General features: G+C 47.7%; 1 protein-coding gene across 7 annotated transcripts in view; it reads left to right on the top strand.

Moving 5' to 3' along the window:
* ZNF618 (zinc finger protein 618) overlaps positions 1 to 26344 on the top strand; it is a 163160-nt gene that overhangs the window by 66494 nt on the left and 70322 nt on the right. For 3 of the 7 annotated variants that reach the window (XM_074891581.1, XM_074891579.1, XM_074891578.1), the window contains exons 2-5: positions 2187 to 2230; positions 18670 to 18926; positions 22751 to 22846; positions 25588 to 25665. In XM_074891581.1, coding sequence (XP_074747682.1) covers positions 2187 to 2230; positions 18670 to 18926; positions 22751 to 22846; positions 25588 to 25665 — 475 coding nt within the window. Of the gene's footprint in view, positions 1 to 159; positions 622 to 2186; positions 2231 to 18669; positions 18927 to 21459; positions 22273 to 22750; positions 22847 to 25587; positions 25666 to 26344 lie in introns of those variants that run through there. The other 4 variants (XM_074891586.1, XM_074891582.1, XM_074891584.1 and 1 more) reach the window with 3 other exon arrangements.

Genomic DNA, 26344 nt, shown 5'->3' with positions numbered 1-26344 from the left:
ACAATCCCTGCACGATGTGTTCCCAAAGTGAATTAATATTTTAAAAAATTCTTGCTTACATGGAGGATGAATAACTTTGCAATCTCAGACAGTTTGCCAAAGTTGAGGTTGGCTACGTGCTTCCCAAACTGGAATATTTTAATTTTTGGGAGTATTTAGATAACGCTTGGTGTTGCAGCTGGAGTGGTCCTGCAGATGATGTGAAGGCAAAGTTGAGGCTGTGCCTTTAGCTTTGGCTTCTGCATTTTGTGGGTTTCCCGAGCACTCGTCCAGGCTTTATATTCAGCGAGTTTTTTTTCAAGTGGAATTACATTTGCAGGAGCCTGGGCAATTTCTCTGCAACTGGGGGATGTGGCTCACAGGGTGACTTGTGAGGTTGGGTTGTGCAGAAAGCTCTTTAAGCGGACGGGAATCGTAGTGTACCCCATCTCTAGGGGATTTCGGGTAACACCGATGCCCCAGCACCCCACAAAGTTTCTGCCCTGGATGTATATTAAGTCTCTTTTTTTTCTTTTTTTTTTTTTTCATGCACACAGATCTAATCTTCTAGAAAATGCCCCGAAGGTTTGAGCAATCTACCAGTTGCAGGAACCCATAAAGCTTTTTTTTTTTCCTCATTGTGTAAGCATGACAAATCATTAATTTTTGATTGATTGCTTTGAATTATGGGTGCTCTGACATCCTTTCTGTAGCTGAACAGCTGTATAACAAATGAACATATCAGTGCTCACAAAAGATTGGAGATCTAACAGAAGCAATTACATTGTCAGCTCCTCCCTTCTGGCTTTTCCCAGGCAATGGAGGGAGGAAATTTTTTAACAGAAATTCCTCAAGTGGCTAACAATAATAATAATAATAATAATAATAATAATAATAATAATAATAATAATAATAATGGTGATAATACCACCTTTTTGTAATTGAATTAGATTTTTATCTCTTCATTTCCACTGTATTTCTTAAACCTTCAGAAACCAGGATGTGTTTCTGCTTTGTGTAACTTGGAGAATCCCTTTGAACAAAATTTCACATGAAGAATTAAAAAAAATCAAATTGCAATTTTTGGTTGCTATTCCTTTAAGATTTCAGAATTGCACCAGTGCACTAAATGTGACCTCCATAACTTTTAAATTAAGAATTTATGCTGGCTTGAAATTTATGAAATATTTCAGCATGAAAGAAAGCCTTTTTCCCTCAGGAAAATTGAGCAATAAATCACAGCACTCTCGATTTACTGCCCTACAGCCAGCCAAAGATAGGATTTTTTTTTTCCTTCCCCCCTTCGTTCTAAAAAAAAAAAAAAATAAAAAAAATGTAATCATATAAGACAGCTTAGCTGCTATCCTCCCACTCTCTAGAATTTTTAATTTCAGCTGTTTCTGCTTGGATTTATTTCCAATATTCCTGCTCGGCTTTTCAATTTCCTCAGTTATTAAATTTTAATTCAGTGCATTAGCATTTAAATTAAAAAAGGGTTTATTTTATCGAAATCGTTGGCTAGCCCCCATCCTGCTGCACATGAATTGCCTGTTTCTGCCATTTGCACAAAATGTGAAATGCAGCTAATATCTTTTAACTTGTGTTTGCACAAATTCAGAAATAAAATTTTTGGGTTTGGAATAATATTGTCTTTCCAAGGAAGCCTCTCATCAGAGAGCCGGGGGGAAGGAGGTGAAAAGGAGGAGACCCTGGTTACTCCCTGCTCAGCCCCTTCTGAGGGCCCAGAGGGGCTCAATTAGGCAAGTCATCGCTAACGAAGGGAGGTGCGCTGGACCTGCCCCTCTAATCCAGGAGCGAGGCCATCTCAGCTTGGATACAGCACTGAATTTGGCTATTTCTGCCTTATTTCCCTCCTGCAAATGGTACATTTTTGCATAGGGGGGATCGCTACTTGGAACTTTGATAAAGCGCAATGAAATAATTGCACGAGAGCAACTGGAGGGTGTCGACTCAGAAAGTCGCCTCCATGGTGGGGCTGTGACTGAAATCCTGCCCCAGCCTCCTGCAAACCTGGGTTACAGCGCACGACACGTCCCACCACACCGAGCACGGGCCGTGTGTGTCGCTCAGAAGGGAAGAACCCCAGGTGTTTTGGGCGCAGGGTGCTAGCAGGAAGAGTTTGGAGGGCGGTCTTGCCTTTCTTAACCTAAACAGCCTTTTTTTTTTGATGTCTTTTGTCCCCTTAGGCCGACGAGAGCAACAGCAGTGGGCGGAGGAGCTCTTCCAGCAGGTAGGTGGATGGTTTGTTTTCTCTGCTGGGTGGGACGTGGTGGGCAGATGCAGCTCTGCTCGGCTGCAGCTCTCCATCTCGGAGACGGGTGGTGAAGGGTGACCCCAGGAGAGGGCTGAGCTGGGAGCCGTTAGAGCACAGTGTCCGTACACCTATTTTTGGATTCTGCTAAAAAGATAGATGCAAGAAGGATCATTGTGGCCTTGGGGGCTGGAAGGAGATGTGATCTGCATGCAGTGGGGTGGTGTGGCTGAGTCCCCCCCAGCCCGGTGCCCACGCCGGGGTGCAAAGACCGTCGCAGGATGAGGTTCTTGGGCTGTGCTGCGGTGGTTGGGTGTGGACCCCCCCTGCTCCCACGCAGAAGGAGAGGAGAGGGGTATCCCAGCACCCCAGCCCCCTCTGATCCTCCTGAGGGGTGTCTCTGGTGGGTGCAGGCCCTGTCAGGTCCCACCTGGGGACTCTGCTCCAGCTGTCCTGCTGGCTGCCACCCCTGGTGTGCGTGACCGTGGGCTGGGTGCCCGGGGCGTGCAGCAGCTCCCGGCTGGCGTGTGCTGCGCAGGGCGGGGAGGAGACATGCAGCCCCGGCATGAGCAGCCGGACGAAGGCCTGCCACAAAGGAGAGGGACGTGCTGAGGTTGGGTCTGCCCTGTTCTGTGGTCTCTCCACCTCCTGCTGATGCTGTAGGGCATCTTACCGTGCTGGGCTGCACTAGAGATGCTCCTTCTCAATTCCTCTCCATCTCTACCTGGTGGGTCAGTCCAGGGCTGTGAAAGCATGCAAGAAGGGGCAGCTTTCCTTCCTTGGCCAGGCACAAATTCCTTTTAGCTGGGTTTCCTCTGCAGAGCCGCACTGGAGAGGTGGTGGGAGCCGAGAGCAAAGTGTGTCTTTGGTGACAGTAGGATTCAGCTGGTCCTGAGCGTGCTCAAAGCCAATTCCTGGTTGCCTGCCATCACAAACAAAGTGGCAAACTCACCTCCCCGGTTTCAGAAATTTTGTGGTAAAAATACGTGGAGACGTAGGAGATCAGAGATGCCAGGCTGGAAACGGGAGAAACACTGAAGATGCACCAGGGAGGCGAGTGTGTGGCCTGAGAAGGGGAGCGGGCTGCAGTGGAGCATGGAAACATCCGTGAGAGTTGGAGAAGGTGGTAGGAAGGCCAGGGAGATGCCACCACATGGTGAGACGATGCACAGCTTGTTGCGGGGAGGGACTACTGAGCACCTGAGGCACTTTTTTGGGTTACATCAACATGAATGGGGACAATGGACAACAGAACACCAGAGCCAATTTGGCTGCCGTGGAAAAAAGCCAGCGTGGTATGGGGGCTGCACCGCGTCCTGGCATCATCGCCATCAGCTTCACCTGCCCCTTCCTCAGCGAGGAGGCACAGCAGCGTGGGCAGCCCCGACCGCTGCAGTGGCACAAGCAGTGAAGCTGTGACATGTGGCAGAAGCCACTGTCTCCACATCGGCGTGATCTGCGCAGGGCGAGGCCACCGCGGGTGCACCCGGACAGGGTTTGCTGGTCGCCTCTGCAGGGCTTGGTGCCGCTCCCCTGCCCGGGGCAGACCCCAGTGAGGCACGAGGCTTTTCTCTGGCCACCCACAGCCCCTGGCAACAAAGCAACGAGCACCAACGCTCCCCCGGTGCTGCCTGCTGCCTTCCCAGCTCGAGCCGCATTTCATGTCCTCCCCTTTGCGCTGCAAGTGATACCATCTCTCTGCTAACCGTATGCCGGAGCACCCTCCTCCTCTCCCTGGAGACTTGGATGCGCTGCTGAAGTTTTATCCCTCAGGTGAAACACATCGTTCCATGCTAAAAGCCCACTGCGTTCTTCTGATCTCCAAAAGGCTGTGGTGCGGGTCCTCCCCTGCCTCCCACTGCTGAAGGTGCACTGAGTGCTCCCAGCTGTGACGGCCATGGTCCCTGCCCGGCACCCTCAAGCCCATTGAGCTCCGCTGCTCGATGTTCCAGATGGAAATACCCTCATTACCGGCAGCTTTTCAGTACAGCGGCGCTGCCCGGCGTTGAGCACCTCTGGGGTGTCCGCTGGGTTGGGCTCGGCAGGGGTGGGAGGCTGGGCAGGCAGATTTTGGCAGTGGGGAGCAGCGCCGGCATTGGGTTTCTTACCCAGAGGAAAATTTCTCTTTTCCCATTTTTGGGGTGGCTCATCAGTGTGGTCCAGCAGCGCTTGCTCTCGGGACGCTGGGAATTGGCCTGAATGAAGTGCTGGGAGGCCATAGGCTGAGGAGCGAGGGGATGGGAACTGGGCATTGTTTCCTTCCCCTGAAGTCTTTATTCTGACTTCTAATTCAATTTTGTAGCTCCTGCCAGAGGGTTTTGCAGAGCAGGTCGGTGAGCGTGTTCTCCGTGTGGGAGCTGACCCTTCGGGGTGTCCCCTGTGGGTGTCCTCCCTTCCCGGGTGTGGGAGGTGCCCTTGGGGCCTGGGCATCCTCCTGGGTGTGAGCAATGGCCTTCCCAAGGGTGGGCACCCGAGCGCCCGTCGGGGTGGCAGAACTTCCCTCCGTTATCACTGTTCCTTTGTACATACGTAGAGGAGTGTGAGGCTGGCCATTATTTCTTTTAGAAAAGCGGAAGCAAAATCCAATTCAGCATTTGCCTGACTGAACAAGAGATGGTCAAAAAAGGGAAAATGACCAAGTCTGTTTAAAAAAAAATAAAATGGAATAAAAATTGAATATTTCAAAACAGCTCTGTCAGTGACTGAAGGTTGAAATGTGGCTTTGACTGAATCTGTGAGGCCGTTAGTGGCTGGAGATACAAGGTAGATGTTTTTCAAAGTTGTTGCTGCTTGAAACTCTCATTGCGAGCTATCGAGGAAGCTTCTAACAATTAATTTATATCAGTAAAAATATAAGCAAAATAAGGTTGCCAGGACAAGTTTATCTTCTGCAACTGTGTTTTGGGTTTTTTTTACTACAGTATGCTTAATCTTAATGTGGTGACTATAGTATTGGGTTGATCCTACTATTATTTATTTATTGTATTGAATTGATTTTATTCTGTTTCAAGTAAATGTTTGAAGCTCTGAAGGCACAGGGTTTTTGTGGTGTTATCCCCCCACAGCTCTGATCAGGCCCGTCTGCTGCCTTTGAAATAACATGGTTCAGCGCCTGCAGCTGTTTGCTGCTGAGAATTAGTGGTGGCAGAAAGCCCTCACTATTCTCCTACCCTCTTAACTTCTGTGTGGTTCCTGCACCTCACTGTATGCTTATTAATGGGAAATTTTAAAAAGTGAAGAGAATTATTAGGAGCATAAAAACCCCTTCCTTTAAGGGAGCTAGGAGAGAGATTGCTGTTTGCCTTGGAGAAGATGACACCCTAAGAGACAACATGACAAAGCTGTGCATGTTTTTGAACGCTCCAGAAAAGGTAGATCAGAGACTTCTTCCTTCCTTTTGCAAGAAAAAAAAAGAGACAGTCAACAAAATCAAAAGGCAGCAAATTAAAAGCCAATAAAAGGCAGGATGTTTTCTTGCATGATGGGCAGTTAGCTGAGAGTCGGATGCTCGAAAGGGGCTCGGAAGGGACTCAACTGGGAGGTGGCATCAGTAGGTGACATGGGCTCCTGGGGAGGAGGCACATTGCCAGGGCATCACTTACCCTGCTGCTGCCTGCTGCAGAGTTTCTTGAAGCTTCTTCTGAATCCCCTTCTGCCCATGATGGACCAGATTCGGTGTCACTCACTGGTGTGAGTGTGCGTGACAGTCCTGGAGGGCTTGGAGGGACTGGAGGGCAGTGTGGGAACAGCTTCTGGAGCTGCAGACCTCGGGGTAATCATTGGGAGTGTCCATAACGCTACTGTAAACCTAACTACTTACCAATAATTAATGTCAGCGTTCAGATGGTGGGCTCTGGATCTTGACAAGAAATAATTGAAAAACCAAATGTGCAATTATGTCTGACAAGCAGCGTGTGCTTTTCTTGGTCACCAGAGCCTTGTGTAGTCATGTGTTAGACACGGTTTTATATAATTATTATTGTTTATATGGTGGGTGTCAGAGGAAGGAAGAATTTTAGTTTCAAGTCCTCTGTTGGCTATTTATTTTAAAGTCATTAGATTTGTTTTCAGACTTAACTACACTTAATGTGCGAGACTCCTGCTGAATAAATCAGACCCTGATATAGGAACTGCATCTGTTTGCGGAGGGAACGGAGCCAGCTGGAAGCTCAGCCCCCGTCTGCACCAGGGCTGTCACCAGCCGGGGAACCCGCTCGCAGCACAGATGTAGCTGTGCAGAAAAGCGCTCCCGAAACAGAGGTAAAATCCCAGACCTTCTGGGGCTGGGAGCTGGCTGTGAGGTCCCAGATGGGTCTCATCTTCATTGCAGCGTTAGCAGCACTGGGGTAGAGGTCCCGAAAAGGGTGGGAGGTGTCTTGGAGATGGGTTCCAGCAGAAGGGCTCTGTGATGCTGGCCTGGAGGGAGGCAAAGCGCTGTGCAGGCGGGAGCGTTTCCAGAGGGTGCTTCAGGCTGGGACGTGGAGGTCTCCCAGCTCTGACGTGGTGCAGTTTTCTCCATTACACCAGACCAGGTGCTTAGGTAGTCTGGTTGTTTCAGTCTCCACCTTAGAAGATGTGGCTTTCCAGCTGGAGGAAAAGGTATTGAGAAGTGTTTGCACCTACTTTGCTCTTCTCAGTTCACCCTTCTCCAGCCTCACTGGTGGCATCTTTCCCTCTCCTCCCCATGTTGCCTGCTCTGTCCTTGCAGTCACGTCCTCCCTAGCAGCTCCTGTAACCCAAGGGCGGATCTGCCCTGGGATGACACCAGCTCTTCTGCAGGCTCCTCTTCCAGCTGACCAGTCCTCACCGGGTCCCCAAGCCTTCGGGGAGGACAACCTCCATCCGTGCCCAAGCTGGAAGTTGTGGTCCTCTGAACCTCAGGAGAGGGCTCCACACCCTGTGGAGGGACAGGCTGAGGGCTGAGTGTTTCCAAGAAGCAAAATGATAATTGTTTCCCCTTTCTTTAAAAGGCTGCCTGTGGGATTTTCAGTCCCAGGGTGTAAAGAGCTTCAGACCCATCCTGTGCCAGAAAGAGAAAACTAGTAATAATTAGGCAAAGTACTGAATAAGCTGTGGTGCTCTCTGAAGGGTTCTCACCAGCCATCTTCAAACAGAAGGAAACAAACCAACCAGCACAACTCCCCTCCCCCCAAAAAGTCCCCTCCAGCCAATTTAAGAGAAGCGGATAGTTCTGTGACCAAGTGCAGAAGCTGTGGGCAACCCAGGCAGGTTTCCTTGAAACCTGAAGGAAGGTCAAATGTACACGTACAAAGAGACAACAGCACTCAGACACGTCCTGGCTCCCACGGGACTGGCATATTTTCTGTGTAATGCACATCAGTTTGCCAAACGCCAGAGCTTCGGAGGGCTTCGGATGGTGTGAGGTAGAGAAACTTTGTCTGAAGCCATAAAATACTGAGACGTGGTAGCTATAATGTCTTCAGCAAAGCTGAGCTACCAGGAAATCGTTTTCCTTGGGCCACCCCCGCTGCTGACCAGCTTGGCGTTGTTCTGATAACGGTGTAGAGCCTCATAGCTTGTTTACGTTAAGTGCATGTGTATCTCCAGCAGCAGGACATCTACCACCTCATTTGTATTGCTCCCCAGCTGGAGAGTTTTCCCAGTCCCAAGGTCCTGTCTCCTTTTCTGTCTGTCTTTTCCCATTGCTCATTTTATCCCATTCACCCTGCGGCCGTGCCGTGCCGTGCTGCCGCCGGCGGGGCAGTGGCACGGTCCAGCGTAGGCTCCTCGTGGCTGTGTTGGGAGACCTGTGGACATTTGCAGACAGTTGTCACCCCCTCAGTCATTTCTTAGTCAAGCAACATAGAGCTCTTTCACCGATATGAATAAACCCTTAATCTATTCTCTTTGTTTTTCCCTGAATATTTTTGTTGACATTTCCATGCTTGAAAATTTAAAGATGCTGGCAGCTATTTCATTATCATCTTAAATTTAGTTTTTAACCTGCATCATTTGTATGTGGCATTTTTTATCTGACTGAATTCTTTTGCTTTTGGCAAACAGTGTGCGTTTGTTTTCTCTTGGATAAGCCAAAATTTTTTTGTATTTGGTTAGACTTTCCTCTTCAAACCATCCTCAAGATATTCCTAATAAGGTCTGAAGGGAATTTGTTTTGCTAATACCTTAGGAATTCTTTGTGGCTCTCAACTATTGTTCTGGTTTGTATTTTAATGTTTAATTTCTAGAGGAGAGGCAGCCTGATTTGGTCCTGTAGTTTACCTTTTCTGAAAGATTTGGAGCTGCCAAGCATCCCCTGAGGAATGAACGCACAATTAGATTCCTCTTACACTTACAGAAGCGGTGTTTGTTGTCAGCAAAGGTTGTGTGTTTTAGTAGACCAAGATAGTTGGAAAAATTAGGTATGCTGCTTTGTTTGTTTGTTTTCCCTTGATTTTAGCACTGACACCACACCACAAGCTGCCACTGAACATTGTGTTACTTATTTTGGGGATTTTGTAAGCTGTTGCTTTTGTTTATAAGAGCTGGCTGCCCTTAGAGGCGGGTAGTGATCCTACTTGAGGCATCTCTCTTCTGAAAAGGCCTTAGGTCCTTCTAAATTTATGAACTCCATAATAATACTGGTATTTATTGAGCAAATTTCTTCCAGGAAAACCTAAATGGCAGTTACTGTTATCCTTCTGCCTGCAGAAGGATGTGGTCTCATGCTCTGATTTCAGTTTATTTTGGGGGCAGAAAGCAGAAAACTTAAATGTGTCCCAGATAAGAACAAGGTTTTGGGCTGCTTCTCTTGCCTCAGAAATTTTCTTTGCATGCCCAATTAGTGTGATATCCCCAAGTCTAATGGCTTGATCTCGAGCATGGGCCTCACAGCCTTTGAGAGTTGCACATTCATCCTGGTTAGCTTCAGCTTATTTTGGTCAGCTTACAAGTGACCAGTGCGTTCAAGAAAGTCATATATGGCAAAGGGTGGATCCACCAGCCTTGTGAAGAAAACCAACCAGCGAACCAAGGAGACAGCCTAGGACCATGGACAAAACAAGTACAGAGATTTGAAGTAGCACTTGGAATGTGGCAGTGACCTTGAAGTCCTTAAATCATGAGGTTCACAAGAGCATGTTGCATGTGGAAGACGCCCTGAAGCTCTGATCAGCTTTTTCTTTTCTTCTGTTCTTTAGCAAATTTTCACTCCTCTACCACTGATGGAGGAAGGAGTTCCCAATCCCTAAAATAACTTCAGTAAAGGAGTGAACAGGTTTTTCCTATAACGTTTGCTTTCAGAGGTTAAACCCACACTTTGAGAATACACAGTGGCATCTTGGGAAGTGGTAATTGTGAAGAGAAATGAAATCCCCTGGTGGAAAATTCGGGTTTCAGACACGTGCACCAGCACGTGCTGCCACCGTGTGTGTTACTAAGAATGCTGGTGGCATCCTTTGTCCTGCTCTAGTATCCATGCTTCAACATGTGGACAGGTTCCCAGATGTTCATGGAAAGAGTCAAGAATTAGAAGGCATATTTTAGAGTGTCTACATTAAGGAAGTGTGTTTCCTTTGCTTCATTCAAGAGGCAGCAGAATAGGTTGTTCTCTCCTGTGGAGGGGAGATTCCCAGTCACAGGATCTCTTTTCCAGCAAACCAATGGTCAGAGGCAGCAATCCATGCTGGAAGTGTGGTGCCTGTTTTGGAAAATAATTACTCAGAGGAGGGACCCAGGAATGTGATGGTTGCTCCAGCACTTTATGCATCAAAGTGAAGACAGCCTCTCTAAAAGAGGCACTGCCTCAAGCTGCAGATGTAGTTTGACAGAGGAACGGCTCTGGGAGTGGTGACACGGGAGGTTGGGTTGGATGAGTAGGTCGGTCACTTTGGCTTTCAAGTCTGTGAGGGAGCATCTCAAAGCTGAAGGAGGAGGCATGGAGACTAGAAGCGAAGTGCTCAGCTGTAACACTGGAAAAAATAGCTCCCGTGTTTTTTCTCTTTTAACCCTGAACTTGAAATCTTTCTGCTTAGTAATGTCTGCAAAAGAGATGCCCCTGATGAAGGACACCAGGTGGTTCCTCTGCTTCCTGACCTGCTCTACCTCCCTCCTCCTGGTGTAAGGCACGTTGCCCACGCAGCTGGGCTGCCCCAGGGAGCAAATAAGAGCTGTGGCGAGGGGGTAGGAAGGCCACCACAACTAATTTATTGGACAAGCAGATTTTGAATTTACATCTTTCTTTTTCTGTCTCTTCTTGCATCATCTCCATGTAAAATGAGAGTTCATTTACATCTGTTCTGTCCATTCTACTTCCCTTGGCTCCAGTGATGGCAGGAACCTTCTGGTTCTTTTAAAACCATGGCAGACATCTGTAAATTGGGCCCAGTTTCAGCCTCCCCCATTTTTGCTCCCTTTCCTCTCTGACAGCTGAGGCCTTTTGATGTGGCACAGGACAAGCCAACTGCACGTGGGTTTCAAGAAGACAAGTTGTAACATCATACTGATGATACTGTCCCAGTGGGCTCTGTAGAGCGTGGTCCTTCAGGTGCCCACTGCACAGTCCTCGTTACTGTGCTCCTCTGAAGCTCTTTGGTCCTGCAGACCAGAGGAGCGTACCAAGGACTGTACAGGAGTGTGTTTCAGTAGTGTAAATGGGCACACAGCATGCTCTGCTGAGGGGGCGTCGGGTATCGCCATCACTGATATCCTCAAGGCGTTAGTGGTATGTCTTTGGTTCTTGCAGCTTGAGTGGTGTCCAGGAAAAAACTGAAGATGCTCCACATTTGCTGCTGGGGTGGAAGAGCTTTGTTTATAAGTGTTGATTCAGAGCAGTATGTCCTCCTCCACATTTGTTTCCTTTTCCTCTCCTTTTGAGGAGAAAATACACAGGAGCTGACGTTGAAGACTGATTCTCCACTGATCTCCCTTTGCCCCTCCCCAAAAGCTCAGCAGGATGTGTGCTATAAAAATAGCCTCATTAGAAGCCATCTGAGTACATATGCAATCACAGATCACTCAAAAGGGAGCACAGTGCATGCATGTTTCTGTTGCTGTCTTCAGAGAATTACATGACAAATTATTTCTAGCTGGAAGAAATGTCCTTTTATAATTGGTTTTTTTCTCATTCTTTCATAAGGGAGGAGTGTGTGTTTTTTAAGTAGCTTTTAGTCACTTTTATTATTTATGAGAATGCTACTCCAGATCAGAAAAAGCAAACTGCAGACGTGAGTTTCTTCTGGCTGCAGCAGCTGATGGGCCCCATTTGCGTTCAGTCATTGATGGTTCTGCTTATCACAGCCAGCGAGAAACCCCCTCCAAAGACGGCAACGGCACCATATTGCAGCTCTTCAGATTGCACCCCCTTCTCCTCCTTTCCTTCTTCTTTCACAGGAGGCTGGCTGGAAAGGGGGCCGCTAGCTTCATGGGTAGAGGGTTACTGTGCAGAGGAGACCGGTGTGAGGTCAGCCGTTTCCTTTCTGTCCTTCCATCTGGAAGAGCTGCTTGCGTTGCTCCTTGCACCGATGCTGGTGAGGCATCATCCAGGCTACTCAGCTTTCTAGCCAAAATTGTACTTCTGGCACGGTCATTGGTCCATATTATCTTGCTGCATTGTCCATCTGCGCTAAAGCCTCAGGCCTTTATGAACTATCGTGTGTGCAAGACCAAGGGAAGCTGTACCTAAATGGGTCCAGGAACCCATTTTTACCCCTACCTTTGCAGTTCCCCAGGATGAGTCTTCATCAAGGCCTCCTTAAATCTATTCTGCCTTCCCGTGCTTGTGTTTGACATGAAAGTGGCCGTACCGTCATCGGAAGATGAAAGTCTGATGATCAAAGCAGGCAGCAATGTTGAAATGAGCATTGTGAGATGGCAGAGCTGGTAATACAGTAATTGGCTATGTGGCCTACTTAGTCAGAGGAGTGATACATGCAAGTGCAGTATTTGTTTGCCTCTTTAGTGTTTTAAAATCCACAGAGTCTGTTCGGAAAGTGAAACAGTACCTCACCTGTAGAAGCAAGCAGGCATGCCGTTGAGTGACGGTGTGAGAAACATGTGATCCCAAGGCTTCTGCCTCCTCTCCTCGGCAAGGCAGAGCCTCCTGGATTGCCAAGCTCCACAACTCAGTAAAGACAAGACATTAAACAGTAAAGAAGGTTGGTATTTCCCAAGAAAGCTCCAAGACATGGAGAAGAAGTTAGATGCACCCTGTAGAAGGAGGTGGGGTTTCAGCCAGATGTGCCTGTGCACTCTGCTAATCTCTGGTCTGATTTCTCTGAGAAGTTTTTGTCCTGTACAAACAGTGCTTTGTTTGAGGAAGGTCCTCTTCCCAGGGAACATCATGCCATGGATGTTAAATGCAGGTTGGACCTGCAGAGGCAGCTGATCCCTGGAAGGCCACACTTGAGCACTGTAGAATTGCATTGTTTCACTCAGAAGAGTGCTGGCATGAGGCTGGGGAATGTGTCCAGAGCCACCGAGAGGGGGATGGCTGCGGGTGCCCAGGAGGGGGACCTGACTCATGGGAGGTTCTCCCTCAGTTCTTGTGCGCTGCTGTCTCCACCAAGTGGAGGCTCTGACCACATCACTGGCACCAGTGTGTCACCCATCAGTGCCCCGCAGGAACTCAGAAGATGGGGCCGATCTCTGCGTTAGCACGGTGTGGGCTCTGTGCCTCGTGGTCACAGTGCTTGGAGACGTGGTCACCTCATGGTTCGTTGCGGAGTACTTCTGCTTCCAGGAGCAAGTACTGGTGTTTGAGTTAGCTGATGTCCCAGAAGCTGCGTGGTCCTCTTCTCTCTGTGTACCCCCACCCAAAACAAGTAAGACTTGCTTCCAGCCTTGGGATCTGCAGAACTGAAAATTCACTCCTATTCTTACTCATCCTCTTTTTGACACCTCTCCGGCAGTTGTGCATCAGCTCTGGCGGTGCTGCAAGTGGGAGAGGAGTGACAGAACCAGGTCTGGACACGGTGGTGCTGGGGCCTGATTTCTTCCCTCCACCAGTCAGCATATTCTCTGTCACCGTGGATCTTGGGGGGAATTTCTGGAGAAGAGGTATGTTCTGGATCTGCTGCTGGTTTATCCTCAGCTATATTTGGAGGCTCTTTATGCTGCTCAGAAGCAGGGGAGGCAGAATTCAGCACAACACCAGGCAAGTGCAGCGTCACAGGCTTGCAAGGGCTGCAACATCCAAGGACCAAAGGGGCTGGTAAAGAAATGATGCTTTACTGGGTCACCTCTCTTGGGTCAGTGCATGTTCCCTCATGGCTTAATGCCATACTGGATGGAGATGTGGTGAATGCTGTCTTCTAAGTGAGACCTCGTTCTGCTGTGGCTGTGCATGTACTCCTCTCTGTCCCATCTGAAGTTTTCCAGTGTCAGAAATTTCCTTTTCTTTCCTGTTTTGCTCCGTAATGTTGGTACTGTTTCCCCAGCCAAACCAGGAGGCTTCAAACTCTGCTGTCCCATGAGGATTGTTCTTTCAGCCCAGCTCCCCCCTGCACCCTGGGGACAATTATACCCAGGTCGGCACAGCATCACCGCAGCAAACTGGGTAACTGAGCTTCAGCGCCCAGAAGCCTGGACTGATCCTAGTTTGCTCTGCAGGAGCACTAACGGGATTTCACGTGGGACCAGAAGAAAGCGATGCTGGTTCTTGCTAGGAGAGCTGTCTTCCACCATTCCTGCCGCCTTCTCTCCAAAGCTGCGTAGCCCCCAGCAGAAGCACTGCGTGAGCTTTTTGAGAGCTCAGGCCTGCTGGCAGGGTTTTCAGTGCTGCTCCGCGGGGTGTGCTGCCAGCTGCAGCTCTCTGTCAGCCCTGCGCCTCCTGGCCTGGAAAGGGACCCACCTTCATGCTTGGGGAGCTTTTTGGTTGCAGTGTCCAAGCAGAGTGAGAGATTGAACTGTCACTGGACAGTCACTGCTAACAAGAGGCTGGTAAGAGTCTATCCCATTGCTGTCAGGATTGTGTTTTGTAGTCTTCAGACAAGTTCTGTGTGGTCTGTCCATCAGTCCTTTGGAGGCTGTCAGGATGGAGGTGAAGCAGATGCTCTTCGCATGCAGGGAAGGTAGGAGGGGTCCATCGCCTTCACATGCTGTTACAAGCAGCTGGTGATGTCCCTCTCGTGCATCATATGAAGCAATCGGAGTCTTCTGGCTCCTCTCCCCTGTGTAGCACATCCAGAGGAGAAGGAAGGAGGGCTGGGAGTGTGTTGCTGTTCGATTGCATTTATTTTAAGGTACTCTGCAGTGCCATAACGTTCCTCTGAACATTGAGCTGGAGAGAGTCTGCAGTTGAAGTCTGGCTAAAGCTTGACATCAGCCAGTGGCTAGAAAACCTCTGAAAGGTACGAAATAATAAGAGCAATGTGAGAACACAGCTCTTCCTTCTTAAGCGGAACAGCAGTGGCCATGACGAGGTAGCTAAAACTACTCTCAGGTGGTGTGGGACTGATCCCAGACTGGTGCGAGTCAGCTGCAAGGCTTGCATTTGGGATGGTGTTTCCTGCATTTTGGCTTGCCCAGTCCGGACACCGGGGCCCTTGGTGCTGTGAAACAGGGTCTGGCTCATGCAATAAAACATCAGCACCTCAGGGTGTCAGCAGAGAATGCGCGTCCTGGGGCTGCTGCGGCGGGAGGGGGCAGGAGCCGGGTGCAACAAGGGGATGCTGCCAGAGACACAAGTATCAGCCCTCCTTCTGTGTGTATGTGTGTGTGTGCACATATACAAATACACACATTTTTATATATATGTATTTTTATAGATAGATAAGAAAAAAACCCATAATGCTTATAATTTATTCCCTTTTTGCCACCTTAGAGCTCTTTCCCGGGGATCCGAGCAGGACGCGGGTCTGTGCAGGGTCACCGGGCAGTGCCTGGCCTTGCCCGCAGTGCCGGGGTGCTCAATGGGGAGCTTAGAGGGGTGTGGGTTCACCTCCCTGACACACCCAGTACATCTGCTGGCTGCTGCCTTCCTCTCTCCTAGAAAGTGTCCGAAGACAGAGGAGGTCTCTGTTTGTTGTAAAATTGTTGTAAGGTTGTTGTAAAAATCGAGTGGTGCTATGTGTTTTAGGGTTTTGCTTATTTTGGTTTTGAGAGGATCAGCAGGTTCCTTCCAAGGCTTCTGTACTGTGAAATCATGCAGAAGATGGTTGCTGAAATATTTGGGGCTGGTGTCCTTCTGTACACCAGCTACCTGCTCAGGCTTACGAGACAGGGACCAATGTTGGAGGAATGGTATTGCTTTCAGTTAATATTTGCAGGTTTAGGTCCCGCTTAACAGCAGACAGCCCAGCTACTTTCTTGGCAGAGATGGATCCAGAAAGTCAGTGTGTGTGAAAAGTTTTTGAGGGTTGATTGGTCTGATCCAATAATGTATATATTCCTACAGCTTCAGGCCACCAGGTCTGGCCAGTACACATCTGTACTGAGCCCAGTAACCCAGGGCCAGCCAGATGCGGATACTCTGGGTTTGAAGACTTGGAGAGTTAAGTTCTCCCTGAGCACATCCTTTGGAAAATGGTTGTTCCAGTGGACCACCATCCGTGCTAATATTTTATGCCTCATTTCAACTGGTTCCAGCGATGAACTCGCACTCTACTCTTTCTTGCCAAATGAAGGAAAACCAGTATTTCCTCCCCATGAAGATAATATGCAGCAATCAAATAATCTCTCAGTCTTCCTTTTGGCATGAGAAATGGATTGAAGTTGTTTGGTCTCACAAAGCTATAAAGTCTCTTTTCCCGGTCTCGAACCATTTCAGTGCCTCTTTTTTGAACCGTCTCCAGCTTTTCTAATCACCTTTTAAAAACGAGGGCGTTCAGTCTGTCTGCAGCATGCTGGGACTTGCTTTACCACGACTTTGTACAGGGAGAAAATTACCTCCTTGTTCGATCTCAGGCACGTGTATCTGAAAATTTTGTTAGTCCTTTAGGTCAGCGTGGCTCTGTGTGGCTGCAGCCCGACCTGCCTGCTGGCATCCCGGCTGAGCGTGTGGGTGCTGCTCGTGGGTGCACCCACGTTCCTGGACACGTTTGACTCTGCTACAACTGCTTGGCTTGGGCAGAGCCAGCTGAGAGTGATGGATCCACTGGCATTGGTGTCCCTTTCACAGCCATTGGTCTCCACCCCTCCATGGGTCACCTGCAATTTTTAGCGACAGCGATGTTAAATTTAATTCCAGGACATTAATAATCTGTCCCATGTGAACCATTTCAGGAACCCTGTGGAAATACCTCTACTCCAGGAGCAGTAGACCTTGAGGACAGCATTCTACCTTGCAGCACGTGGCCTGTTTGTTGCTTCGTGCCATGTGCTGCTGATTTGTTTTATATCTGCATGTGGTGTGATGCAAAGCTGGGTGCTGTCAGGAGGTCTCTTATATTCTTACCCAATTTATAATCTCCTTGGAAAGCCATATCCTTAGCCTCACTGCTAGTTGTATTAGCTTTTAATTCCACATCACCTGGCTCCTGTATTGATTTTTATGTTGTTTTGTCCAGGATTGGCAAGTACAGGTTGCTGTACCATCTATAACAGTGGGAGTCATACTGGATTAACTCTGATCTTCCTCCACTGTCCTCACCGAAGGACAGTGGCTTTTCACACCTTCTGAGTTCGGTTGATTTGCAATTAGTCCCACCCTTTTCTGATTGCTGAGTGTTTTGTACTTGTGCTCCTGGCTGGTCCCATTCCCTTGGCTTTAGAATGGGTGCTCAGCCACGCCGTGGTCGGGTGAGATTGATGGACCTTTTGGACATCCAGTAATATTACCATAAAATCGTCCAGTTTTCGACAACATTTTCTCAATCTTAATTCATCTTTCTGACTTGTAAAAGCCCTGGATGATTTTGGGAGCATTGGTGGGGGGAGTATGTGTGAGGAGGATGGGAATGAGTAGGGAGGGAGGTCAAGGCTAATTCTCTCTGTTTAGGGGCTATTAATTGTACATTTCATTCCATAATGAGAATGAAGGGATGAATAATAAAATATCTGGTGATATGATGTGACTGACCCATTTTGAAATAGCAACTCCATGTCTGTGTAGGAGGTTTGCAGTAATTATTGCAGAAGATTGTTCTCTTCGTTCATCTGCTCCTCTCATCTCCATCCTCCCAGGATTACCCGCTGGGCACTTTCACCTTCAGTTGCAGCATTTTGATTTCCCTACCATCTCTATAACCGATATCAGAAACCATTTTAGGTGTTAGTTGTCTAACGTTTTAATTCATACTTTGTTCTGACTTTCTATGATGTTCCAAGCAGTGGGATTTCCTTCTCTTCCACTATTGCGTGGTCTAATAACTCTCATCCATAAGTTCAGCCTATTTTTCACTTAATTGTATCTATTACTTCTGCTTAAAAAGTTTTCAAACACCTTTGGCTGTTCCCAGTGTTTACATGATTCTAAATATGTCACAATCTTTAAAATCTCTCTTTCTGGGTAGTCTAAGCTATTGTTATCTATTTAGTTCTTCTGATTTCTGCATAGACTGAACCAGCAATTATTTTATCTTTGCACTGCATGTTGGAATTTATTAATAACCAGTCTTAAAAACAGGGAACCCATAATGAGCAGTGGGATGGTGCATTTGGAAAAGGCTCCACAGTCTGGATTATTGGTCCTCATCTGTCGTGCTCAAAATCCCTCTGCCTTTTGCCACCGTATCGCTTGTTGATGTTGTTTTACAGCTTGGGGGGGTTCCGGTTTCCTTCCTTTTTTTTCAGGGGGTTTGAGTATTTATTTAGTTTGTTTTCCCCCACGAATTTCCAGCCTTCTTTTTCCAAGGTGAAAACACATACTGTTTCCTTCACCTGAAGGAAACCTCCTTTGGACCCCTCCTTTATTCCCTCTGCCTTTCCCCATCCCATCATCTTTGATACTTGTATATGTCCATAACGTAATATTCTCCCTAAATATCATTATACTACGTATGATCCCCTTTGATCCTGTATGTTAAATAAGGCCATACAGATACCATAGGATGAGAGTTAGGTTGCTTTGAAGGGTTAAAAGAGAGGATGTGGCGGTAGATTAACCCATGGAGAAGTGCACAAGGGGGAGATAGCTCCAACTTAAAAATGTCAGGAGAATATGGTGTTTCCTCTGCATGGATTAGTCTTGGCATAATATTTGATGTCAGGACTGCTGGAATTGTGCTCCTGGCCTGCTAGGAACCAGGTAAAATTCTGTGCTCTTGTTTAGTGGTCCAGTCTGTTTATGACTGCTACTCTTGTTTGTGATGGTTAAGGTTATTTTCATTGCTAGCAAATGGTTTTATTACTTTTGTCTGGTTAAATTTTAAATACTTAACATATATGATAGACACACATACCTACCCATACTTACTTTAAATAAACTGCGCTAAACAAAAGGACTTTTAATTAGGTCTTAGTGATGAGAAGGTGAGCGCTTGACAATGAGGATTCATATTTTCTCGTCTTTTCCCCCCATTCAGGGAGTGTTTGAAGAGGAGCCCGCGGAGCCCGAAAGCGGAGGGCTCCGATTCAGTGACATCTCAGTCCTCGCCCAGTGAAGAGGCTGGAATGATGACTGAGGTGAAAGTGAAAACAGAGGTACCAGATGACTATATCGAAGAGGTGATCTGGCAGGATGACACCAAAGATTCCAAGAAGAACATAAAAGATGGGCCAGGAGATGTGCCCGCGGAGATCTGCGTGGTCATAGGTGGGGTCCGCAACCAGCAGACGCTCGGTAAGCTCTGGGGTAATGTGCCCCATCAGTCAGTTCCCTGAGTCCATGGTGTGGGGAGAGGAGCAGAGCTCTGGAGGGATCTTCTGGAAGCTCGGCTCTGTTGGAGGGACCAGAGCCAAGGGGCACACCAGTCTCGGGTCCTGGCTCAGTATTATTGACCTCCGTTAACTTTTGCTGCCTGTTTGCATCTGGTCACCCCTAAAGACTCCACAGAGATCAGGGTAACTGTAACAAAAAGCTTATTATCTTCTTTTGATGTGTTAAATGACTTGCCCATCAGTCAAGTGCAAAAATCATGGCAAACGCAGGGCTGGTGGTAGGTATGTTGGGTGTAGAGCAGGAGGCAGCCAGGAGGAAAGTCAAACCGTTGCAATGTTTGGAGGAAAGTTGCTTTGGGGAAAGTGGATGCTTTCTGTAAATAATTAGATTTAGCTCAAAAACAGGTTTTACAGGTTGCTGTTTGTTTGTTTTTCTGACTGCTAGTAACATTGTGGGAATAATTTTGACTTTTGGCTGGCTCTGGTGTGCCACTTGCAAAACAGTACTTCCTATCCCCACCCCACCTCAAGCTGTGATGAGAAGCTTTTTCTTTTTTTCTGTGAACATCAGACTGCCCTCTCCTGCTCCAGGGAAAGGGCTTTCTGCGGGATCCTGGAGAGGCACCACTCTTGCTAAAGGGACTTCTCGTTTAGCCTGGACATGGAGCATGTCCCAGCAGTGACTCTGAGAGGCAAAGGAAGTTGCTGATGAAGAAAGAGCAGTTGGATCATGTTTCCTTTGAGGGACTCAGGAGAAAGCTAATTTGAGCTTCCCAGTGTTGCTGCTGGGGTTGGTTTGTCTTGCAGGGGGAGAGAAAAGAGATATTGCTGTTAGATTTTCTCCTGGTTTTTGCTTGATCATTGTCCACACTGTTGGAAAGAAACCCTGGAGGGTGTCATCAGCTAGCGACTGTATTGGGAGCATCATTGTCCTGCCTGTCCTCCCTGCCCCAGCAGGACAGCCACTAAGAACAGCTGGGCGGGAGGGTCAGAACATCTAGGGGAAGCCTAAGAAGTCCATAACTGGTTCCAACTTAAAGATCTTACAATTTGGAGGACATACTCTGTGTATATTTAGAGGTTTTGTGTCCCCACAGCTCTTGAGAGGTTGATTGCTGCGAGGGCAACCCTGAAATGCAGAGGTGACCCTGACACCCTAGGAGGGATGTGTGGAGAGACTGCTGCTGATTGGAGCTTCTCCTTCAGCTGTGGTCACCAGCCCTTGATGAAGCATCGTCAGATTGGGTGTCTGCCATGTAGGACCCTCTTGTCCCCATGGCTTGTGGCTGGGAGGCAGCAGCTGTTCTGCAGATGATGTCCGCTGAGTGGGCTGCGCTGTTGCACAAAGCGGGGAACGTGCTTTTGCTGTTGGCTAACTTGGATGTACACCATCGTGTCATACCTATGGAGAGCGCTGGGGACATGCTGGGGTGAGGGGGGACACTATTCAACATGTAGGCATCATGGGGAGAGGGACAAAGAGTTATTTACTAGTTAACAAGTGGTGGTTGAAAGCCGTAGAAAGTAAACTGGAGAACTTCTATCTGGAAGGGCCTTTTCAAATGAAATGTGCATCATATTTATTATTTTATAGCCTCGTGCTGGGTTTCTTTAAAGGCAACTTGGTCCTGAGGCGATTGGCAGTTGGCGGCCGATTCCTTTGTGAAAAGAGCCCTGTAAGTGCCCCTATTCATCCGCCATTCACATAACTCTTGTTTGTTGGGGAGGTGGCTGTGAATAACTTTTCTGTTTGGCCACCAAATACTGTGCTCTGTGTGGACCGACCGTGGTGCCCAGATATCAGTTCCTTGTGGTTTCTTGAACTGGCTCCCAGTCAATTCTTCTGGTCCCCTCTGTCCCCCCGCAGAAACCACAGACAGGCACTATTTCCATCGCTGCAGATGTGTGTGTAACTCGCCCAAGAAACGTCCCGTGCCTGCTGCTTCACTGACGATTTCGGCTGCTGCTCTGGAACAGCCCAAGATTGCGAACAGCTGAAGACGCCGGTGCCTCCTGCCTCCGGAGCAAAGGCTTCGTGCTCTCTGCTGCTGCTCAGCAGTACTTCCAGGAGTTTTTCTCCCTGAAGCCTTTCTTGTGATGTGATCTGGTAGCTCTGCATCTGAATCACTTCAGCTGTGCAGAAAGACGAGGCTTTGGTAGGGTTTTATTCACCTCCATCAGGGAAGCTGAGCTTGGAGGTGTTGGAAATGGTGATTTTTTTCTAGTAATTCATGGTGCAGGCTGAGGTGGGCAATCAGAAGTAAATGAATCCCTCTCCTTCGCGTGGAAATGCCAACCCCTAGCCTGTCTCCTTTCATGGTGTGCTGGGGATGGTCAGTTAAACGGGGGATGTGTTGTCTGAGCTGGGGCCACAGCTGTGTTGAAGGCTTCAGGGCACACGTGGCTCCAAGGGACAGGCAGCTTTCCTGCGGGGCTCAGCTTTGGGACTTGGCTGAAATTTGCATTAGAAGATCTATGTCTCCTTTCCGAGTCACACATCTCCTGCAGGAGCATGCTATAGTTATATTTTTAGTTGTGACTTGGAGCAATTTGTAACAGGGATTCCCAGCTCAGTTGCTGCTGTTCGCTTGTAGTGTTTTCATCAGATTAGGCCTTGTGTGTGCTGCCTCCTGTTTGGTTACACATTCACATGTGTCTCCCTGCACTTTGGACTACTCCAGATTCTGTTTCCATCTGTTTGGAGCAGCCCAAACCCCGCGATGGATGAAAGCGGATGCAGCAAAGCGGGATGGGTGGTGGCAGTGGCTGCAGTCCCCCCACTGAAGAGCCGGTGCTGATGTTTGTGGGTTTGGACCATTTCCCTTTCATCTGCTTTTCCACAGAAGTCTTGCAGGCCCTGTGGGATCCCACATCGGGCATCCCAAGCAAAGGCCAACAGAGCGGTTGGCTGTATCCCTGTGTCTGGTCAGCAGCAGACTGATGCTGCCGCTGCGGATCCTGCTCTCCTCCCTGTCCACTGACCTGTTCGCCCCACGGTCCCGTTGGGTCTCCCTGCCTCATAGGTGGTGTGTTTCTCACCCTGCACAGCTCCGAGATGAAATATTTCCTGTTCTTTTCTTCGTTTTTCTTGCTAGCTTCACATGCTGGCCTTGGGCCAGGGTCATTTGAAGAGCTCCAACACATTAACATTTCTCAGGGCAGCGGTGACAGGGCAAAAAGGCAAGAGAAGTCCACTGTGAAGCTATCTAGAAGGAAAAGAAAATGGCACTTGCGTTGTAAATCAAGAGAAAGGGGGAGAGACTATTTGGCTGATGGGGATCATTTTCTAATGTTGGGAATACCATCAGGTCAGTATTTGTGTTTTGGAAGGCTTGAGTTATCTGTGAGTTGATCAGGAGAAGTTTTATACAAGACTATTTTAAGTTCCAGATCTGGTCCATGCTTTACAAGAAACATTTTGGAGAGGATTTTTCAAGTAATACATTAAATCAGAAATGTTTCTGAGACAAAGTGAAGAGTGAATCCTTCTGCTTTGAGACTATCAATCTTACATGCACATGCTCGATTCATGCCGTGATGCTGATGTCTCAGTTGCTGAGCTGCTCAGCATACGTAATTCAAGAGCACTTTGGATTCTTCTTAGTTATACCAAATGAAATAGTGCTGCAGAAGCCTTAAGAAACTCTGTGTGACCTCTGACATCTTGATAGCAAGCCAGAGGGAGAGATGGGTCTTGGAAATTTTTAATAGGCTTCAGCCATCATTATTCTTTGGAAATGCATCCACTTTAAGGGCTTTTTTCTGATTTCTTTTTGCACAATTTAGATGGAAAAGCAGTGGAACGTGGCTCTCCCGTTGGATATACACGAAATCGATATTCAGGGACCTGGATTTTTGACCATGCATTGAGATACACGTCCGGTATGTGATGGAAGGGTGTGAAAGTCTAACCAGGGATCAGGGAGCAAGGGAAAGCTCTGTATGCAGTGGGTGTGTTGCCCAAATTCCATCTGCGAGGCTCAGGAAAAGCCTGGCAAGACTGAATGCACCAACTAACCAAAAACCTTTTCCATCTCCCCCCCTACTACGAACAGCTTTAACCTGCATGAGACATCCCGATGTGGACAAAGTCCAAGATAGACCATGACCATGGTGGCAGTGTCCAAGGCAACACGGGCATGCTCTTTGTAAGGCCTTAATACATAGCGATGTCTTTTTTTTTCCCTCCACTTCATCTTTCCTCCACTCTAATAACACATTTATGTGGGAAGTCATCCCTCCTTTGTCTAATATGAGGATCTCTGCCTTTGCCCCCCAAATCGTGGTGTGCTGAGTACACAGTTGTGGCTGTTGAGTTGCCTCTCGGTGCCTGCAGGACTTTAGATCTGTACTGCACCTCCCTTACACCCTCCACAAACGCGCTGCCCTCCTGGTCCGGTGCTCCACCGTCTGCGTGTAGAAGGGGGGTAAGAGGTACCCCCCCTCGAAGAAGATGACCCCAGCCTTCCCTGGGTTGCATTTGAGACCTGGGTGCTTCAGGACATCCTCATAAAAGCACTGGCTGTGGGACACACCAGTGCCTCCCCTGCCTTCCGCTCCTGCCCTTGCTTTCCAGGCACAGCCCCTCGCACGAGGGGAGCAGCACTGGTTTGGTTTTGTATCGGCACCACACCGTCACTCATACAGGTTATTATACTCTTCTTGAAGAACTTCTGCACAGCCAAATGCATTTATGTGCCGCAGACTATCTCCAGAGAAAGGGGCAAATGTAAGGAAAATGGGAAAAAGAATTCAACCTAGAGCCCCTCACTGTTTTTATCTGTTTTCCCAGTGCTCTGTGTGCACGCAGCGCTGTTTCAGGGTATGGGTGGGCGTCAGTTGCATTTTGCTGTTGGTATAGCTGAACCTCAGCTGTTGCACAGGGTTCCTGGTTGGTAGGGCCCAAGTGATGGTGAGTGCGCTCGTCTTCTGGCGGTGCTGCTTTGGGGCTCCAGCTGGAATAGTTTTCAGGAAAGAATTTTGGAGGTTTGTGATGAATATAATCAGTCCTTGAGCATGGAAAGTGAGGGCTGGCAGATGCTGCTGACTTGCTGATGTCCAGGATTTCACTTAGAAAAGCCTGTGTGGGGTGACCACAGGTGATGACTGTCCCATATGTGTATATCCATATACAAAATACAACTAGCTATGATAATTAAAAGACTATGGAGCAGATCAGACATAGTCAACTGATATAATTACCAGTATTTTAGAGTATTTTTTCAGATGTGTACTCTTGTGCATCAGACTGTAGCAATTGCCTCTTTCAGCATCAGTGACAAAGTAGCCTCCCAAGCTCAAAAGACAGTCCCAAGGGATGCTAACAGTGGTGGACAGGGAATTCAGCGCTGTTACAAACTCAAGGAGGGATGTTTTCTTCCCGAGCTGTAAGCACTAGGGCATGGGAAGGGAAAAAAAGAACAGGGCTATAGCGTGTTCAATAAATCATGGTTGGTTTTGTTCCTGGAAAGAGCTCACTTTGAGTAGCACCGGGTAAGTATTGCCATAAAATGGTGTTGGGGAATATTGATTTGGATGTGTGTATGAATGTTTTGTTCTTGTTTGTGGCTCGTCCCTGAGTTTTACTGTTTTGCATGGTCAGGAAAAGATTGTTTCAAGGTTGTGTGAGGAAGCCTCCATGGAAATGAAGTGCTGCGTTCACACAAAGTAATATTCAGCTCTTCGTTCTCCCACCTCTTTGTTCTCCCACCTCCTCTTCCAATAAGAGCTGTTCTCGCCCTGCCAAAGAGCGCGGATAGGATCACAGTTACTTAGCTGCTGATGGACAGCTAAGCAAAGCAATATATTTTGCAAGTGAGAGCTTGAAAGGTGGATTTGTAGCCTGTTCACCAAGTTGGAGTGGGGAAAAAAAAAGGTCGAATCAACTTAAATAACAAATCTAAGGAAATCTCTGTCTGCCTGTCCAATAAACAGAAGAGGCTAAATTCATTGCATAATTTCATCATTGCAAATGATTCTCCCAGCTCTGTTTCTCTGGTTTCATTTCAAATGACTGTTTGCAGATGTGTGTTTTCTGGAATTAGAGACACAAATTGAGAAGAGAGCCTACTGTGGTCATGTGCTTTTCCTTAAAAAGGTCAAAAGTTCTATTTGTATCTATTTGGTTTCCTCTGGGTGGATATTTACCAAATCTCTGTGGGTTTCTTGAGAAATTTGTACATTGTGCATTTCTTGAGAAATTTTGAAAACTCCTTGCCTCAAGATAACATATTGCCTTCTTTTTTCAGTTCTAAAGCTTTTTTTCCCATCTACTAGGAACTTACTGAAAAGTAATTCAAGGTTATTTCTGTCCATAGGAAATATTAGTCATTATTATAAAGTTATAAGTCAGGCTATTTTGAGAGTGGCCCTTTCATGTTAGCAGATTTAAAAAGATACACTGAAAATGTGAGTTCAGGGTAATATGCCAAGGAATCTTAAATAAGGCTGAAAAAAGAATTGAGTCTGGGATAGTGATTTCCTGCATTTATCTCCATGAACCTTCCAAAAATTACTTCGCTGCAAACTGCATTCTTTTGTCCCCAGTTTATGGATAAGTATGTGGTGAGGCTGTTTTTCCTGATCTGATATGGTGATGTATACTTTTCTGTCTTGTTTTCCAGGGTCTTACGAGTGTGGAATATGTGGGAAGAAATACAAGTATTACAACTGTTTCCAGACCCATGTGCGAGCACACAGAGGTATCTCACTCCTGCTCAAATCTTTGGGAATCCCGGGGTAGCATTCAGGTTCAGGGGCTATTTTCAGGAAGGTCTTGAAGATTGCTCTGCTGCTTCTCTGTTCCTCAGTAATGCTTCTTTCGAGTGGCTCATTCCTAGGATAAACTTCGAGGCTGGGTCCGTAGGATGAACTTTGGGCCTGTTTCTAGGACGAGCTTTCTTCTGAGGTCAGGAGCAGCTGCTGCGTTCGGTGCAGTACTGACTGCACGGGGCTCTGGGGGCATTGCTGTGTGTTGGGGGAGCTGCAAATCGAAAAGTTTCTCCTGGTAGATACCACGTGCCAGACGTGTAGTTACCACCGCAGGGGTAGGCATCCCCCCGAGGCGCTCCGTGCCCCTGCCCAGCCGGGTGTTTAGTCCATCGCTGCTAAGCCAGGATGGGGGGATATAAAGTCAGAAATTGGCATTGCTAGACTGCAGTATTTTTATGTTAAAATGAAAATGATGCTTGAACTCACCCCCGTACCCCTGCTGTCAGCTGAGCTCACTTTCCAAATGTATTATTAGTATGAAATATCTCACGCTTAGTCAGGAGTGACTTTATTTGAGTTTTCTGTAAGACTGGCCGCTTCGATGTTGCGTAATTGCAGAAATGTGAAAGTTTTGCTTGGTGTTTTGTACCATTAGCATAGTTTGTAGAA

This window comes from Strix uralensis, chromosome 21, assembly GCF_047716275.1.
Source record: "Strix uralensis isolate ZFMK-TIS-50842 chromosome 21, bStrUra1, whole genome shotgun sequence".
Lineage (NCBI taxonomy): Eukaryota > Metazoa > Chordata > Aves > Strigiformes > Strigidae > Strix > Strix uralensis.
This window is presented reverse-complemented; position numbering and strand designations above follow the sequence as displayed.